The sequence below is a fragment of the Dendrobates tinctorius genome, unplaced genomic scaffold (genome assembly GCF_039654945.1).
Source record: "Dendrobates tinctorius isolate UK_male_01 unplaced genomic scaffold, ASM3965494v1 ptg000156l, whole genome shotgun sequence".
Taxonomy (NCBI): Eukaryota; Metazoa; Chordata; class Amphibia; order Anura; family Dendrobatidae; genus Dendrobates; species Dendrobates tinctorius.
In genome coordinates, this window is record NW_027361823.1 from 32,207,800 (window position 1) to 32,225,311 (window position 17,512).

At 43.9% G+C, this 17,512-nt stretch overlaps 1 protein-coding gene across 1 annotated transcript; it reads left to right on the forward strand.

Moving 5' to 3' along the window:
- Positions 1-16,032: 16,032 nt before the first annotated feature.
- On the forward strand, positions 16,033-16,977 carry LOC141051238 (taste receptor type 2 member 40-like). The gene has a single exon (XM_073548110.1). It carries the CDS (start codon positions 16,033-16,035, stop codon positions 16,975-16,977), a length of 945 nt encoding a protein of 314 aa, XP_073404211.1.
- The last annotated feature ends 535 nt before the right edge of the window (positions 16,978-17,512 follow it).

A 17,512-nucleotide genomic window follows, 5' to 3' on the forward strand; every position in this document is an offset into this window, starting at 1 on the left:
AGGGGGACACAATTTATAGCAAAATTTTGGCAAGCTTTTTGTAGGAAGTTGGGGATTTCTCTGTCTTTCTCCTCAGCATACCACCCGGAGAGCAATGGACAAACGGAACGCACCAACCAGTCTTTGGAACAGATCCTCCGATGTTTGACTTCAACACTGCAAGACGACTGGTGTGATGCATTACCATAGGCGGAATTCGCCTTTAACAACCGAATTAACCAATCCACTGGTAGGTCACCTTTTTTCATTAACCTTGGATTAAATCCCCATTTTGGTGAGTTTTCGCGTTTGGATTCAAATTGTCCATGGGTAGAGGAGTCGGTTAGTCAAATTAGTGATTTATGGTCAAGAGTTCGCGCAAGTATTGAAAAGGCTCAGGGAAAGTACAAACGTTTTGCTGATAATAAAAGGGATCCGGGTCAGGACTTGCATTGTGGGGATAAGGTTTGGCTCTCAACATGTTACATAACGTTAAAACTGCCGTCAGCAAAGTTGGGTCCCAAATTTATTGGTCCTTATGTAATAACGGAAGTGATTAACCCGGTGGCTTATCGTCTACGTCTCCCACCCTCCTTGAAATTGCATAACGGTTTTCATAGATCTTTACTTAAGCCGGTAGGTCCAGTGAGGGAGGAAAGTACTTCTTTACCACCGCCGATATCAGTGGACGGTTATATGGAATTCGAAGTACAAAAAATTGTGCAATCTCGATGGGTTCGTGGTTCATTACAGTACCTCGTCCACTGGAAAGGGTATGGCCCGGAAGATCGATCATGGGTACCGGCCAGGTCAGTACACGCAGATCGCCTGGTCAGGGCATATCATGCTCGATACCCAGGAAGACCTGGGGGTCCGGAGGCCCCCCGTTGAGAGAGGGGTACTGTCATGGTTTATCTTGAATTTTGGACAGACAAGGTAGGGGTTAATGGTGAGAGCCTCTCCTTGGCCTCAGGGAGAGTATTTATGGCTTCAGGCGAGCACCCCTCCCTGTCGTTTATACGCTTAACTTGAGTGTGCCCGACCCTGTCTTTGCTAAGTGCCTCTCGCCTGTTCCGTAATTGTGGTGTGTATGACCTGGTCTGGATTTTGGTTACGTCTCTTGGTCTTCTGATTTGGTACTGTTCTGCTCGACCCGTATTCTGACTATTGGCTTCCCTAGACCACTCTCTGACTCTCTGATTTTGTACCGTGCAACCCGACCCGTGCCTGACCTCCTGCTTCCCTGACCATCCTTGTTCTGTCTGATTCAGTACCGCCTTGCTCCTCCCGTGTATGACTTCTGGATTGTCCGACCATCACTACTGCGTAAGCCCCCGGCTCCCTGAGTCCCCTGCCTGTCGCCGCAGTGTCTCTGCGATAAGCTCCGCCCCTTCTGGTGTCGTGTGGTCACGTTGTGCTAGGTCCTGCAGCCTCTGAGTGCTTCTGCAAACGCTCCTCCCTTTCCACAGGTCCTGCGACCTTCCAAACTACGCTCCTGTACTGGCCCCCTGACAGCCCCGTGTTTCAGGGTTTCTGCACCGATGCGGGGACTGCTGACCTGTCACGCTACCCCCTGACTACTAAGGGTATGCGTGATAGTTAGGCCGATAGACAGAAATGAGGGAGGAGATGTAGGGGGTGCTGCACTGTGGAGAGTTTTGTGGGTGAGAACAAGTACTTTGAATTGGATCCTATAATGAATGGGCAGCCAGTGTAATGATTGGCGAAGAGCGGATGCGTCCGAGTACCGATTAGCCAGATGGATAACCCTGGTCGCTGCATTAAGTATGGACTGGAGAGGAGAAAGTCGAGTAACAGGGAGGCAAATTAATAGAACATTGCAGTAGTCCAGGCGGGAGTGGATCATTGCGACAGTGAGGGTTTTTGTTGTTTCCATGGTGAGAAAAGGGCGGATTCTAGAGATGTTCTTTAGGTATATGCGGCAAGAGCGGGCAAGAGATTGTATATGGGATGTGAAACAGAGATTGGTGTCAAAAATAACACCCAGACAAGCGGGAGTAGACTAGGCGCTCCAAAAGTTTAAAGATGAAGGGGAGATTGGAGACTGGTCTGTAGTTATTTGTGCAGGATGGGTCGAGAGTGTGTTACTTTAGTAATGAAGTAACGATAGTGTTTGAAGGAGGATGGGAAAATGCCCAAGGAGAAGGAGAGATTAAAGATAGTAGTTAAGGTGAGTTGTGACTACTGAAGAGAAAGACTGGAGGAAATGTGAGGGAATGTTGTCAGTAGTGCATGTAGTCAGACGAGAAGAAGAGAGGGGTCTGGAGACTTCTTCTTCTGTGATGGGATCAAATGTGGAAAGTGAGCCAGGGAAAATGCAGGGAGGGATGGGTGTCACAGCAGTGGATGGGAGCTGATTTCCTGACAGATGTTATCTATTTTCTCTATAAAGTTGGAGGCCAGGTCATATGCACAAATGTCTGTGACAGGGGCTTGTGCTTTTGGCCTGAGGGGGGAGTGAAAGGTGTCAAAAAGTTTCTTGTGGTTGTTGGCTAGTGAGGAGATCAGGGTGGTGAAGTAGGTCTGTTTGGCGAGGTGACGGGCAGAGTTATAGGTTCTTAACATAAATTTGAAGTGGATGAAGTCTTCTGGTGTGCGGGTTTTTCTCCATCGGTGTTCAGCACTTCTAGAGCAGCGCTGCAGAAGTCGAGATTGCGATGTGTGCCAGGGCTGTTTTACTCGGTGTTTAGAGGTTCTGAGGGTAAGGGGCGCTACTTGGTCAAGGGTGCTTCTAAGAGTGTCATTGTAGTGATGTACAGCCAAATCAGGACAGGAAAAAGTGGAGATGGGGACAGTGATGAGTGTAGGGAGTCTGAAAGTGTCTGAGGGCTAATGGCTTGTAGATTTCTGAATGTGTGGTAGGTAGGAGTGTGTGGGCGAGGATTTGTGAGCATGAAGGAGAGAATGTTGTGGTCAGAGAGGGGAAGCGGTGAGTTACTTTGGTAGGAGATTGAGCAGAGCTGGACAAAAACCAGGTCAAGGGTGTTACCGTCTTTGTGTGTCGCAGAGGTTGAGAGCTGTAAGAGGCCAAGAGAAGTGGTTAGTGTTATAAGCTGGGATGCAGCTGTGGAAGTGGGGCTGTTAATGGGGATGTTGAAGTCTCCCAGGATAAGGGTTGGTAGTTCTGAGGACATGAAGTGCGACAGCCAGGCTGAGAAGTGGTCAAGGAAGTGGGTGGGTGAGCCTGGGGGCCGGTAAATGACCGCTACTCTGAGGGGGAGGGGACGAAAGAGCCTGATGATGTGGACCTTAAAAGAAGGGAATGAGAGTGATGGAACTGGAGGGATGACCTGGAAAGTGCATTGTGGGGACAGGAGTATGCCGACTCCACCACCAGGTCTGTTTGTGGGTCTCGGGGAATGGGTGAATTGTAAGCCACCATGGGAAATGGCAGCAGGGGAGACAGTGTCAGAGTCCTGAATCCCAGGTTTCAGTGAGGGCCAACAGATTCAGAGAGTTGTTCAGAAAGTAATTGTGCAGGAAAAGAAGTTTGTTACATACAGACCGTGGATTCCAGAGGGCACAATTAAATGAAGGAGATGAGGGAGTGCAAGTTATGTTAATAAGATTATTATGGTTTTGATATAGGGGTAGGGTAGGGGTTGAGGTTGGGGGATGGTGGACTGGGGTTGGGGGAGATGTCCCCTGAAATCAGAAGCAGTAGGAACATAAAAACAAGCAGTTCTTTGAAAAGTAAGAAGTTTTTTGTGCAATGTGTTTGGGCCAGATGGGCTGAGATTTTTCAGGAAGGTGAGAAGTACATGGGAGCTGTACATGGGAGAGGGAAGTATAGAGGGGCTGATGTGTATGAGTCGTGATGGTGGGTGGATGGGGTGGTGAATGTGGATGGCAAGGGAGCACAGGAGGATATAAATAAAGTACATGGTTAAAAGGTAGAGCAAAGTGTGATTTACCTGACTCCTGTTCTGACTAACTGTCATGGAGTAACTGTCTTTTGCTGGATGCTTAGCTAAGGCGATGCTTTGCTTAATGTGTGCGACCCCTCACTTGCGTGTTCCCCTTAGAATTAGTCTTAATTTATACACCCCAAGACAGGGCCAGGAGAGAGGGATTGTGGGAGCTGCTTAGTTATAAATTAGCAACAGCTGCTCCACATTTCCTGGTATGCAAAACATGATCAAAGACACAGTCCTCATATCATCTCCATGCTATAGCACCTCTACTGAGATAACATCTACAGCGTTCTCCCCCCTATGGATATACAATAGTAAGTACTGAGAACAATGTACAAGATTAATTATAGCAAAGAAATTGAATGACATGGTTACCATTCACACTGCTTGCTAACAGTGAATGGAGTGAAATACATGCAGGCTGGTTCAAATCAGAAGTTCAATGACATGTTTACCATTCAGACTGCTTGCTAACATTGAATGGAGTGAAATACATGCAGGCTGGTTAAAATCAGAAGTTGAATGACATGGTTACCTGTGTGAAGAAAGAAGGTGGATGTTAGTTCCTTGTCATGGAGTAACTGTCTTTTGCTGGATGCTTAGCTAATGTGATGCTTTTCTTAATGCATGCGACCCCTCACTTGCGTGTTCCCCTTAGTTTTTCACTGAACATTGAGAGAATTAGGGACAACAGGTTGTCGTCACGTGACTGTAAAGCCCCTGCCACACACAGCGATCTCGCTAGCGAGATCGCTGCTGAGTCACAAGTTTTGTGATGCAACAGCGATCTCACCAGCGAGATCGCTGTGTGTGACACTTAGCAGCGACCAGCCCCCCTGCCAGGTATTGCTGATTGTCCTGGAATGGCCAGGACATTTTTTTGATCGCTGGTCTCCCGCTGGCCAGCACGCATCGCGTGTGGCAGGCGGGAGACCAGCGATCAGCGAGTTGGAGCTGGTAACCAAGGTAAACATTGGGTTTCTAAGCACCACGCGGCGCTTAGAAACCGGATGTGTACCTTAGTTACCAGCACGCTGGTGCAGGGAGCTGGTAACCAAGGTACACATCGGGTTTCTAAGTGCCGCGCGCCGCTTAGAAACCCAATGTGTACCTTGGTTACCAGCTCCCTGCACCAGCGCGCTGGTAACTAAGGTACACAGTGGGTAACTAAGCAACATGCGTCGCTTGTTACCCACATGTCACTGTCCTGATCGCTGGTGAAGCTGCCTGTTTGGCAGCTCACCAGCGATCATGTAGCGACACACCAGCGATCCTGACAAGTTCACATTGTTGTCGGAATCGCTGGTGAGTTGCTATGTGTGACGGGGCCCTAAGGCCAGGGTCAGACTTGCGAGAAACTCGCACGAGTCTCACACGTCAATACCTGGCATTTCCGGCAGCACTCGGATTGGAGAAATACATGCAGCTGAACGCTCCGATCCGAGTACCGGCGGCAGTGCCGGGTATTGACGTGGGAGACTCATGCGAGTTTCTCGCAAGTCTGACCCAGGCCTAAGTGTGCAAATCGCATATAAATGATTGGTTAAATAACAACTACTCAAACCACTTGAGAGGGAAGGGGACAACAAACTAAATTTTTGCCCCGGGTGCCAGAAAAACTCTGGCTTACCTGACCTAAATGGAGAGCCCTCTTTTCTCTTATGCTTGTGTGTACAGTATTTCCCTTCCCCACTACTTGTAATCTGACTCAGCATCTCCCTGTTAAAGGTGGATTACATTTGACAATCGGCAATAGACAGTGAGTTAAGACCCCATCACACACAGCGAGATCACCAGCGAGATCGCTGATTTTGTGATGCCACAGTGATCTCGCCAGAGATATCACTGTGTGAGACATGGATCAGCGACCGGCCCCCCTGCCGGGTATCGCTGATCGCGCTGGAACGTCCTGGGCCGTTTTTTGTTCATTGGTCTCCCACTGGCCAGTGCGCATCGCTGCGTGTGGCAGCGAGAGACCAGCGATCAGCGACGCTGGGAGCTGGTTTCCAATGTAAACAGTGGGTATCTAAGAGCTCACCAGCAATCAGCTAACTATGTCCCAGCGATCCCATCCACGTCGGATCGTTGGTGGAATCGCTGGGACATTGATACGTGTAACAACAACAGAAGGTAGAAACAAAATAGGAGAGAGGAGGGGGCGCTCCTGGTGTGATACCCGGTGGTCAAATAGAGTAGGTTAGGAACAAAGTACACTATCACTATTTTTGCTTGTAGCATATATTGTAAATAATTTGGAATAGCTTGTTTTGGTGAACTCTTTACAAGTTATCCCTAATCTTTTTGATGTTTGTAAAGTGTTTGGTTTATTGATGCCCAGCACATTTAGTGACCTGTACATTGCTGGCAGCTTTGGCAACCGGCAGAGACCACAGTATTCCCTGTCTTGTTTCAGGACATGCGCAGTGAATTATTCTCTGGTACTTAATACATATTGGGTTTCGTTTGTTGCTGGTTTCTTTAGCAACTACGTGAAACTTTTGCTTTTATGAATTTCTTTTGATAATATTGCTGAGCGTTATATCTGGTGCCTGACACGCAGCTGGACCGCATATTATAGCGGTATCAGGACTGTTTACTGCCAGTTGCTTTGGTAACTGGCAGTGACCTTTTTCTGCGGCCTCTCCTGGGACATGCGCAGTGCGTTATTCTCTGACGCTCAATACGTATTGGTATCTACTTATCGCTGGTCACTTTGGCAGCCACCTGAAGCTTGTGCTTCCTCCGACTATCTTGGACACAAGTATTCAACGTCATATTTGGTGCCTGATACGCAGGTTGAACAGCACGCTATGGCGGTATTAAGGTGTCATATGAGAACAGTTTCTTGATTGCTCCTGGGCCGCCAACACAGGTGTTGACGATCGAGGCAAGAACTAGCAAGTGCACTTACTTCTATTTAAGCTTTAGACTGTGGCAATGTATATCATCTTCCCCTGATGAAGCTACAAGGTGTAGCGATACGTGTAGGGACGGGCAGTGCAGTATAACATTAATCATTGGTAACATTATAACATTAACATTATAACATTAATCATTGGTGAGTATGGTCATTTCTGCATTTGCATAATATGCATAGGACCACAGTATTTGACATACTGTTAGGTGCTTACATGTCTTTGCATTGCCAGGGGTGATATTTCTTATTATGGGCTACTATTTATTGTGCCATATGTTGACAAATGTATGTTTTTTTATTTAAGAATTATGTATTTACTATTACAATGATTTTCTGCATATTTAATTGGACAGTAATTGTATCAAGATTGTAACATCATTTGCTATTGTAATAAAGCAGATTATATTGTTTGTCAACATATTGTTGCTATCCATGTCACATAGCCTTCACAATGGTTTTATGTTTTTTGAAATGATTTTAACTAGTGTGTGCACTATTGTTACAATAAAGCCTTTTTTCACTTTAATAATCAGGTGGTTGCGCCTTATTGTTCCGTCTTTTTTCTTTCTTGTTTCCATACATATACTTTTGGCACAATGGTAGCACCCTGTACATAGGATATTGCTTCCACGTGGTGGTGCCCGCCCATCTTATATTTTCTCATCATGTGATGCTGATGTCACTACAGGTCCGGTCCTCTGTCTTTCAGGTCTTGCAGGATGGCTGGAAGCCTGCTGGGTCCGTGCTGCACCAAGCCGCTCACCCAGAAGGGTGTAAAATACAAGGAAAGAGAAGTACGACTGATTAGGGCGCTCAGACCAAGACAGACACTTGTTTTGGATGGAAAAGAAACTTCTTTACTTGGTCATTAAGTCCTCACAAAGCTTTTTGGCGGTGAATCCGCCTTCACCTGATTCACCGCCGAAAAGCTTTGTGAGGACTTAATGAGAAAACAGCAAAAGAGCAAAAAGGTTTACCCGTCCAGGCCTCCAGACAAATGCACTATCAGGATGCAGTGGACCCATATAATTAAGATGGAAACACAGGTGCAAGAATACCGATAAAACAACCGCTCACAGCCTACCAATGCATGGAGGGGGCGGTTGCCAGGTATGTTAATGCACAATAAAAAACTTGTATGTGGCGCTGTTCACACAATGGCCATGCACAGCATCCAGGCCAGCCTAGTAGTGACACCCTTCTATTAGCTCAGGCGGGCTGCCCAGCGCTATCAAAATGCATGCCATGTGAACAGACACCGCAGTTTACAAGACCAAATGGGCCCAACTGCACCCTGAATAAAAAGTGCAAAAAACACAAAAAAATGTGGAGTATTAGCTAATATTTTGGCCAAAATACGTGAGCGCGTAACCTGCGCCACGTTAGGACTTAAAGACCAAGTAAAGCAGTTTCTTTTCCATCCAAAACAATTGTCTGTCTTGGTCTGAGCGCCCTAATCAGCCATACTTCTCTTTCCTCAGACAAAAGGTGACACTTTAGAATTTACAATAAATAAAGTGATCTCCAGATTATTTATTTTCACATTATCTATCAAGTGAAATCAAGTTGTCAGCCATTTAACGTTCGTCTCAGTCTTCAACATATTTACCATCTCTCTGTCAGCAAATCTTCTGGGAATAGTTACAGAAAAAGGTATAGATCTGCCTGAAAAATGACAGCAAACATAAAGAGAAACAATTTTTTTTTCTCATTTTCTCACCCACTTGCCTGTTAAAGTAAGCAAAAGTGATCTAAAAGTGCGATTTGCAATCTTTACCATGCACATGACTGCAGACTGGCTTATCTCTGCCCTCTGAAAATAAACTACCCCTCACCCAACCAATAAACTTCACCTCCCTTAAATCCCTTTCCAGTTTACTACACTTATCCCTTTTCCCATAATAACCACAAATACTGTAACTTGGATAAAATGGCCACAGCAGCCTTTTTTTAACCCCTTCACTACCAAGGGTGGTTTGCACGTTAACTCCCAGGCCAATTTTTACAATTCTGACCACTGTCCCTTTATGAGGTAATAACTCTGAAATGCTTCCATGGATCTTGGTGATTCTGACAATGTTTTCTCGTGATATATTGTACTTCATGTTAGTGGTAAAATTTCATTCAAATAACTTGTGCTTATTTGTGAAAAAAAAACAGAAATTTGGCGAAAATTTTGAAAATTTCTAAATTTTACAACTTTGAATTTTTATGCCCTTAAATCACAGAGATATGGCACACAAAAAACTTAATAAGTAACATTTCCCACATGTTTACTTTACATCAGCACAATTTTGGAACCAAAATTTTTTTTTGTTAGGAAGTTATAAGGGTTAAAAGTTGACCAGCGATTTCTCATTTTTGCAACAACATTTTATTTTTACGGACCATATCACATTTGAAGCCACTTTGAGGGGTCTATATGATAGAAAATACCCAAAAGTGACACCATTCTAAAAACTGCACCCCTTAAGGTGCCCAACACCACATTCAAGAAGTTTATTAACCCTTCAGGTGCTTCACAGGAATTTTTTGAATATTTAAAAAAAAAATGAACATTTAACTTTTTTTCACAAAAAAAATAATTCAGGTTCAATTTTTTTTATTTTACCAAGGGTAACAGGAGAAATTGGACTGCAAAAGTTATTGTGCAATTTGTCCTGAGTACGCTGATACCTGATATGTGGGGGGAACCACTGTTTCGGCGCATGGCAGAGCTCAGAATGGAAGGAGCGCCGTTTGACTTTTTCAATGCAAAATTGGCTGGAATTCAGATTGGACGCCATGTCACGTTTGGAGAGCCCCTGATGTACCTAAACAGTGGAAACCCCCACAAGTGACCCCATTTTAGAAACTAGACCCCCCCAAAGAACATATCTAGATGTGTGGTGAGCACTTTGAACTCCCCAGTGCTTCACAGAAGTTTATAATGCCCGGGCGTGAAAATAAAAAAATCGTATTTTTTCCACAAGCATGATCTTTTAGTCCCCAATTTTTTTATTTTCCCAAGGGTACCAGGAGAAATTGGACCTTATAAGTTGTTGTCCAATTTGTCCTGAGTACGCTGATACCTCATATGTGGGAGAAAACTACTGTATGGGAACACGTCGAGGCTCCGCAGGGAACTAGTGACGTTTTGGAATTCAGACTTTGCTGGAATGGTCTGCGGGTGTCATGTGCGTTTGGAGAGCCTCTGATGTGCCTAAACTATTCAAACTTCCCACAAGTGACCCTATTTTGGAAACTAGACCCCCACGGAACTTATCTAGATGTGTGGTGAGCACTTTGAACCCCCAAGTGCTTCACAGAAGTTTATAGCACCAGGGCGTGAAAATAAAAAAGTCATATTTTTTTCCACAAAAATGATATTTTTGCCCCCAATTTTTTATTTTCCTAAGGGTAACAGGAGAAATTGGACCCCAAAAGTTGTTTTGCAATTTGCCCTGAGTAGGCTGATACCCCACATGTGGGGGTAAAACACTGTTTGGGCGCATGGCAGAGCTTGGAAGGGAAGGAGCACCATTTGACTTTTTCAACGCAGAATTGGCTGGAATTGAGATCAGATGCCATGTTGAGTTTGGCGAGCACCTGATGTGCACAAGCAGTGGAAACCCCCCAATTCTAACTCCAACCCTAACCCCAACACACCCCTAATCCTAATCTCAGCCCTAGCCCTAGCCCTAACCTTAGCCCTAACCCTAGCCCTAACCCTAGCCCTAGTCCTAACCCTAACCCTAATGGGAAAATGGAAATAAATACATTTTTTTAATTTTATTACTTTTCCCTAACTAAGGGGGTGATAACGGGGGCTTTGATCTACTATTTATGGCGGTTTTTATGTTTGGCGGCTGTCACACGCTAAAAGACGCTTTTTATTGTAAAAATAGTTTTTGCATCACCACATATTGAGAGCTATTATTTTTCCATATTTTGACCCACTGAGTCATGTGAGGTCTTATTTTTTGCGGGACGAGTTGATGTTTTTAATGGTACCATTTTTGGGCACGTGACATCTTTTGATCGCTTTTTATTCTGATTTTTGGGACGCAGAATGAACAAAAAACAGTGCTTCATGAATTTCTTTTGGGGGGTGCGTTTATACCATTCCGCGTGTGGTAAAATTGATAAAGCGGTTTTATTCTTCGGGTCAGTACGGTTACAGTGGTACCTCATTTATGTCGTTTTTTATGTTTTGGCGGTTTTATGCAATGAAAACAATTTTACATTAAAAATAATTATTTTTGCATCGCTTTATTCTGCGGGATATAATTTTTTTATTTTTTTCGCTGATGATGCTGTGTGGCAGCTCATTTTTTTGTGGGACAAGATGACGTTTTCAGTGGTACCATGGATATTTATATGCGTCTTTTGATCACGCGTTATTGCACTTTTTGTTCGGCAGTATGATAATAAATCATTATTTTTTGCTTCATTTTTTATTTTTATTTTTTAAGGAGTTCACTAAAGGGGTTAACTAATGGCACAGTTTTATAGGGTGGGTCATTACAGACGCGGCGATACCAAATATGTGTACTTTTATTGTTTTTTGTTTTTTTTAATTTCCAAAAAATGAATTTATTAGGGAATTTTTTTTTTTTTTTATTTATTTAGCGATTTTTTTTTAAATTATTTTTACACTTTTTTTTTTTTAACCTTGTTACATTGTCCCAGGTGGGACATCACTGTCCTGTGACAGATCGCTGATCTGTTACATCATAGATTGCTGTGACAGATCAGCAATCTGTCACAGGCACTACACAGGCTTCCTCCTTGCCTGCGCTTTGCAGGCATGAGGAAGCCAGCTCCCTGCAGGCCCCCGAAGGTCCCCGCCGCCATATTGGATCCGGGGACCTGCAGGGAAGGAGACCCCCGCAGCAGCGCTGCACATTGCGCTGCTGTGGGGGGCTCAGGAAAGCACGGAGGGAGCCCCCTCCCTCCCGATGCTTCCCTTTAACCCCCGGTACACCGCAGTCGTGTTTGATCGCGGTGTGCCAGGGATTAACGTGTCGGGGGCGGTCCGTGACTGCCCCTGACACATTGTGCCGGGTGTCAGCTGTGATAATCAGCTGACACCCAGCCGCAATCAGCTGCGCTCACCACGTGGGCGCCGCTGATCGCTATGATGTAATATTCCATCCATGGGAATTAGGTCCCAGGTCACATGGACGGAATATTACGTCCATTGTAGGAAAGGGGTTAAACAACATCAGCATATCCATAGCATACTAATTAACATATAAATGAACTTTAATATGAGGAAAGGGTCTCTTTGGAAGCAAACCACGTTGAAAAGACCTGTCACCATCAACCATCTATTGCCCCCAACCGTAACGCGACAATTTGGGGGTCCTCCTACTGAATGGTGCTGTAATGCTGCTGAAGTGCAGTATAGTGCAACCTCCACCAGGGGGTGCTGGTGAGGGAAGAGAGGTTGCACAAACACAGTGTAGCAACACTGAGCAGCAGCACAGGTGTCACAGGTAACAAAAGAGTGATCAGACAAGCCTAGTCATACACTGTCAGGAGCAGAAGTACCAAAGGTCACAGCAGTGCACATAGTCAGGGACAAACCAGAAGTCAGCCTAATGGGAATGTGGTATCCAAAACATGAGATGTAAGACATAGTCGGGGTACAAACCAGTGCGTCAAAGCCAGTCGGGAATTCGGTATCAGGGATGGAAAACAAGAGGTGGGGTTCAGAGATCAGGCAGAGTCATACACTGTAAGGAAATCACTAGACACACACTAACTCAGGGATTGGGAACGGGCCACACACAAATACGGGAAGTCAGAGTCAGAAGGATTACTAGGATTTACGAGTCAGCGGCTCTAACCTGGAAGCACGAACTATAGCTGACGCTGGCCAGCAGGCTGCAGAGGACTGAAATAGCCCAGCAAACTCCAAAATGAGGCAGAGGGGATTAACCCCCGCATGACCAGTCCAGAGAGAAGATAGCAGAAAACAAACCCCAGACTGGATCATGACAGGTGCCCTATCCATTTCCCTCTGATACCTTAGCCCATAAGGGACCCTGATTATTCCTTGCCATCTGCCAAAAGAAGGAAGGCGACCCTCCCAAAACAGGGTCTCCCCCCTACCACCTCTTAGCTTTTCAAAGACCCGATCCTGCTATGACATGCATGAATAACCACCTCATGAATGTATGATCTTCCACACTCTAACAGCCTTTTCCAAGCCCTCTCTTATAACCAAAGCCTATATATCAATGCTTATGGGCAAGAAATGTACCCCGTCCCAACACAAATGTTCACGGGAAGGGACCTCTAAATCCTGATGTCTTACCATAATTGCCCCAATCGTAGCAAGAAAAAGAGTTACCTCTCTTTCAACTTTGCCCGAGCTTTATTCAAGTGCTCAGTGGAACGGCCATTTTTCCATGTCAGCCAGGCGAGAATATCCGACCAGACCAAAACTAGCCATGGATTGGAAGATATGATATGCAGGCAATCAAACTTGATTTCACAGATCAAGTCTCTAGAGGTCCGAATACCCAAGTCATTACCACCCGTAAGAATCACCAAAATGTCTGTTGGTCTGTCCAGACTTGTGTGGAAATAAAACTCGAGCATAAGTCAGGTCCATAACATCCCAATGACACCGAACTGTTGCTTTTCTAGGGAGTCTTAGCTGGTGGCCATCAGGCCTGACATCAGCCCTTAGGGCTCTCCATACCACAAAGGTGTGGCCTAGAACCCAAACCAGCAGAGGGCAATCTGAAAAAAAGGAGGAATAACAAAATGCTGTCTATCAAACTATCTCAAGAACTAACTACATTCCCTTTTTTTCTTAATAACACATTAGGATGCATATAAAAATGGACTTCCCATATTCTCTTCACCATATCAAGAGTTAAACCTCACCTAGAAGCCTCATTGGCTGCCCATTCCTAAATGAATGTGACCCCTAATGTGACCGTCTACTCCACTATACATCAAACATCTCTTGAAAATGGCCACGAATTGAGATTGTGACAATGCTAAACCAATATCATGTACCAATAAAGACCCCAGGAACACCCCTGTTATCCTCCAAAACGCTCTCATACACATCACTGGGCACTGCTATAAACTCAATTACATGGCCACTACCCCCTGGAACCATCTTGGTCTTTCTTACAAAACAACAAACAGCCCCTTCCTCCAAAAGTATTTCTCCGTATTGCAGTCCACCCTGACTACGCCCAATGTTACTTACTAAAAATTATTGAAGCTGGCACAAGCAGATTTTTTTTTAGATCTAAGAGCCTCCTGGATACAATTTCGCAGTTCATCCAGCTTGTCCCTCGGAAGACAGGACTCCAGCAGCATAAAGTCCAACTCAATTCACAAAAAATGTAAAACCATCGTCGGCCCAACCGGTTTGACTGGAGATCCCCCACATCCTAAACACTTGTGCTTAAACCAGCATTACATTCCAAAATTACACTCCCTTTCGTTAAAATGCCAATACAGCCCCTTTGAGTATTTGCTCTGTGTTAGTAGCGCCTCTGTCAACCCCGGGAAAGGACTGTGACCCACCTTTTGGTGCTGTCATGAACCACAGCCATAGACTAATTTCTTTATGCTCCCATCGCAAAGAAATCCTAACTGCTTTTTTCTGTCTAAATTGCTCATCGTTTCATAACCAACCCATGCCTCTGTATGTCCTATAAGCTTCGCTAATCCTATTAAGATAACAGAAAAAGCCCAAACAATTTTCAGGTGCCTACTCCCCATTTGCACTAGCCAGGATAGTGAAGGCTTGCAACCAATTGGCGAACATCCGAAGGATCAAACAATACCTCCACCATTCCTCCTCATCCTTCTTACTCTCATCTTGCTTTACAAATCTAAATTAAGCTTCTCTAGAGGCAATAATGAAAACATTTCTATAAAGTCACCCTTCTAGATCTTTTTTTTTGTTTCCTGCTTCCAATGGGCCCCCAACGGCCCGTCAAAGCACATGATGTGTTCCCGTGAGGTCGGCGGGCATGTCAAAATGACGCACGCGGACACATCTGCATACAACGCATGTCCCTGTGTACCCAATGTTAAACATACTGCAGGTATGCAGGATGCGTACGGAAGTAGGTGGAGCTTAAGGGAAGAAGTACTCAGCCCTATGCAGACCAGCCAAAAGCTAATGTGAACCCGGCCTTAGTAATGAGGATGTCTGACAGACGCCTCTCCATTACTAATGTCTGGGCTTTATGTCAGCACCTGCTGCTGACATCAACCCCAAAACTATTGCCCCAATTGCCAATGCACCAGGTCAATTGGGAAGAAATGAGGCTAAGCACCAGAATTGCCTTAGCTGATTATTAAAAATAAGGAGTACCATACATCATTTTTTGGAGCGGTTCACTTCATTTCTAATAAACAGTTAAAGCTAAGCAGGCAACTGCAGGCTGATATTAATGAGCTGGGAAGGTCCATCGATATTGGACCCTTCCCTGCATAATAAGACCAGCTCACAGCTGTGTGCTTTCCCTTAGCTGGTTATAAGAAAAGGAGGCTGCACGTCGTTTTTAAAATTATTTATTTTTATATAATATGGTTACACAGGCCGGTTCACGTGGTGCGCAAGTCAATCACAGCCATGCCAATAATTGGCATGGCTGTGATGGGGCTGGAAGTGCCCACAACCTTAAAGTTTGTTGATTAGCTGCACTTCAGACTTTCAACGAGCTTTATTTGACTTGTCAAACCCAAACAGTAACAAAGACTTCCATTTATATATCTGTGTTCGGGGTTCAGCATCAGGCACTAGGTATCCTGTATGAACCCCAACATTTACCGTTCAGATTCACTCATCCCTAACTAAAAATTCCCTGATAGGATGTGTAAAATAGGGTTACTCAACCAGACAATGTTTTTAAAGAAATAAAAAATGTCTGATATATACTTCATTGACTTGCAAATAAGTAAGTTTCATACGTACTTTGCTGAGCTGTAATGTGTAATCAGGGATTGAGCTCTGTATTAGGAAGATTACGTTAAAATGAAATCTTGTCTAAGAATTTACAAACGTATGACTATGCAAGTACACATGTCAAGAGTTATAGATGTGGACTGTCAGAGCATGCTGATATCCTGTAAAGAATCTGTTTGACTTGCACCAAGCCGAAGTCAATACTGAACTGTCCAGAAGAAGAAACTGGACCACGAGCAGAATAGACGTGAAAGTTCTAATTATCCAGCATGTCACTAACTGTGATTGTTAATGTGCTAGTCCACTGTATATTCCTAGTGACTGGTTTGATCGGCAATATTTTTATCTTGACTGTTCACTTTCTGGATTGGCTGAACACCCATGAGCACAACCCTGGTAACCTTATACTTAATGGAATTGGATTCTCCAATATAATTCTTCAAGGAACTGTGGTCTTCCAAGAAATTGCTTTCTACATCTATACTGGCTATTACTTTAAAGATTGGGTTATTTATATGGTTTTAGCCCTTGAGATAATATTTTCATTTTCCAGTCTTTGGTGTTCCACCTGTCTGTGCTTCTACTACTGTGTGAAAATTGTCAACCTTCGTGGAGTACTATTTTACAAGATAAAGGCAAAGCTTTCGACACTGGTTCCATGGCTATTGGCTTTCTCCTTTGCCCTCTCTTGGGGTGCTGGTTTGCCAGCATACTGGGATTTATATTTGCTTGTGTCCACCAAAACCTTAAATATTTCAGGCAATATCACAACTGTAGTGTCAACTAAATACTGGAGCCGATGTAATTGCATCTTCGATCTGTACATCTGTATTGCTTCTGCCGCTTTTGTTATAATTGCCCTAACAGGAGGGACCATCATCGCCTCTCTTTGTAAGCACATGAAACGCATGAGACAGAACAATGAAGGCTTTGGACATGCAAAAATCAATACTCATCTATCAGCAGCTAGAACTGTGACTTTACTCCTGGTGGTTTATATGCTTTTTTATGCCTCTTTTACATTAATCTACAATCCTTTGGGTTTTCCAGATGACATAACAATGACTGTTTGTATAATTATAACTTCATGTTTTCCATCGATAAATTCCATTATTTTAATTTTTGGAAACAGAAAGCTTACAAATGTTTTGAGGAAGTTTATTTGTATGCAACCTAGTGTCAGTAGCACAGAAACCAATGTCACAACTAATTAACTTCACCTGATCATTGGCAATCAATGGTCATCACAGTATATATATATATATTATTTTTGAATCATTAATCACTCCTGATAGAATATGTTTTATACATTTACTTTATTTTTTTATTCCTTATATCCTTCAGACTATTGAATTCCATTTTATATTTTGGCATAGGTTTCCATTTCCCTAGGTACATGGGGGTTAAGTGAACCTTGAATGTCCACCGACCTTCCATGTTTCCCATACAAACTACCCGGTCTGACTATGCTGTTTCCTTCTTATGTGGCTAGTTTTATAGTGGTTTATGTATTGCAGAAAAACTTATATTATTAGATTTCATAGCTAGATTTTAGGCATAGATGACAACATAAAATATATTTTTTTAAACACTGTGATTGCTTGCCTACTTTAGAATTATTTAATGGACAAATGTATCACAGGCTAAAAATAATCATGGATGAGATAAATATATTTAAAGAGGCCAGACACATCTCTTAAGGGGAAGCTTAAAGTGGCACACAGAATGTTTACACACCCATACTACAAA

Coding starts and splice junctions, on each gene's coding strand:
- LOC141051238 (XM_073548110.1), top strand. CDS start 16,033: ATGTCACTAACTGTGATTGTTAATGTGCTAGTCCACTGTATATTCCTA.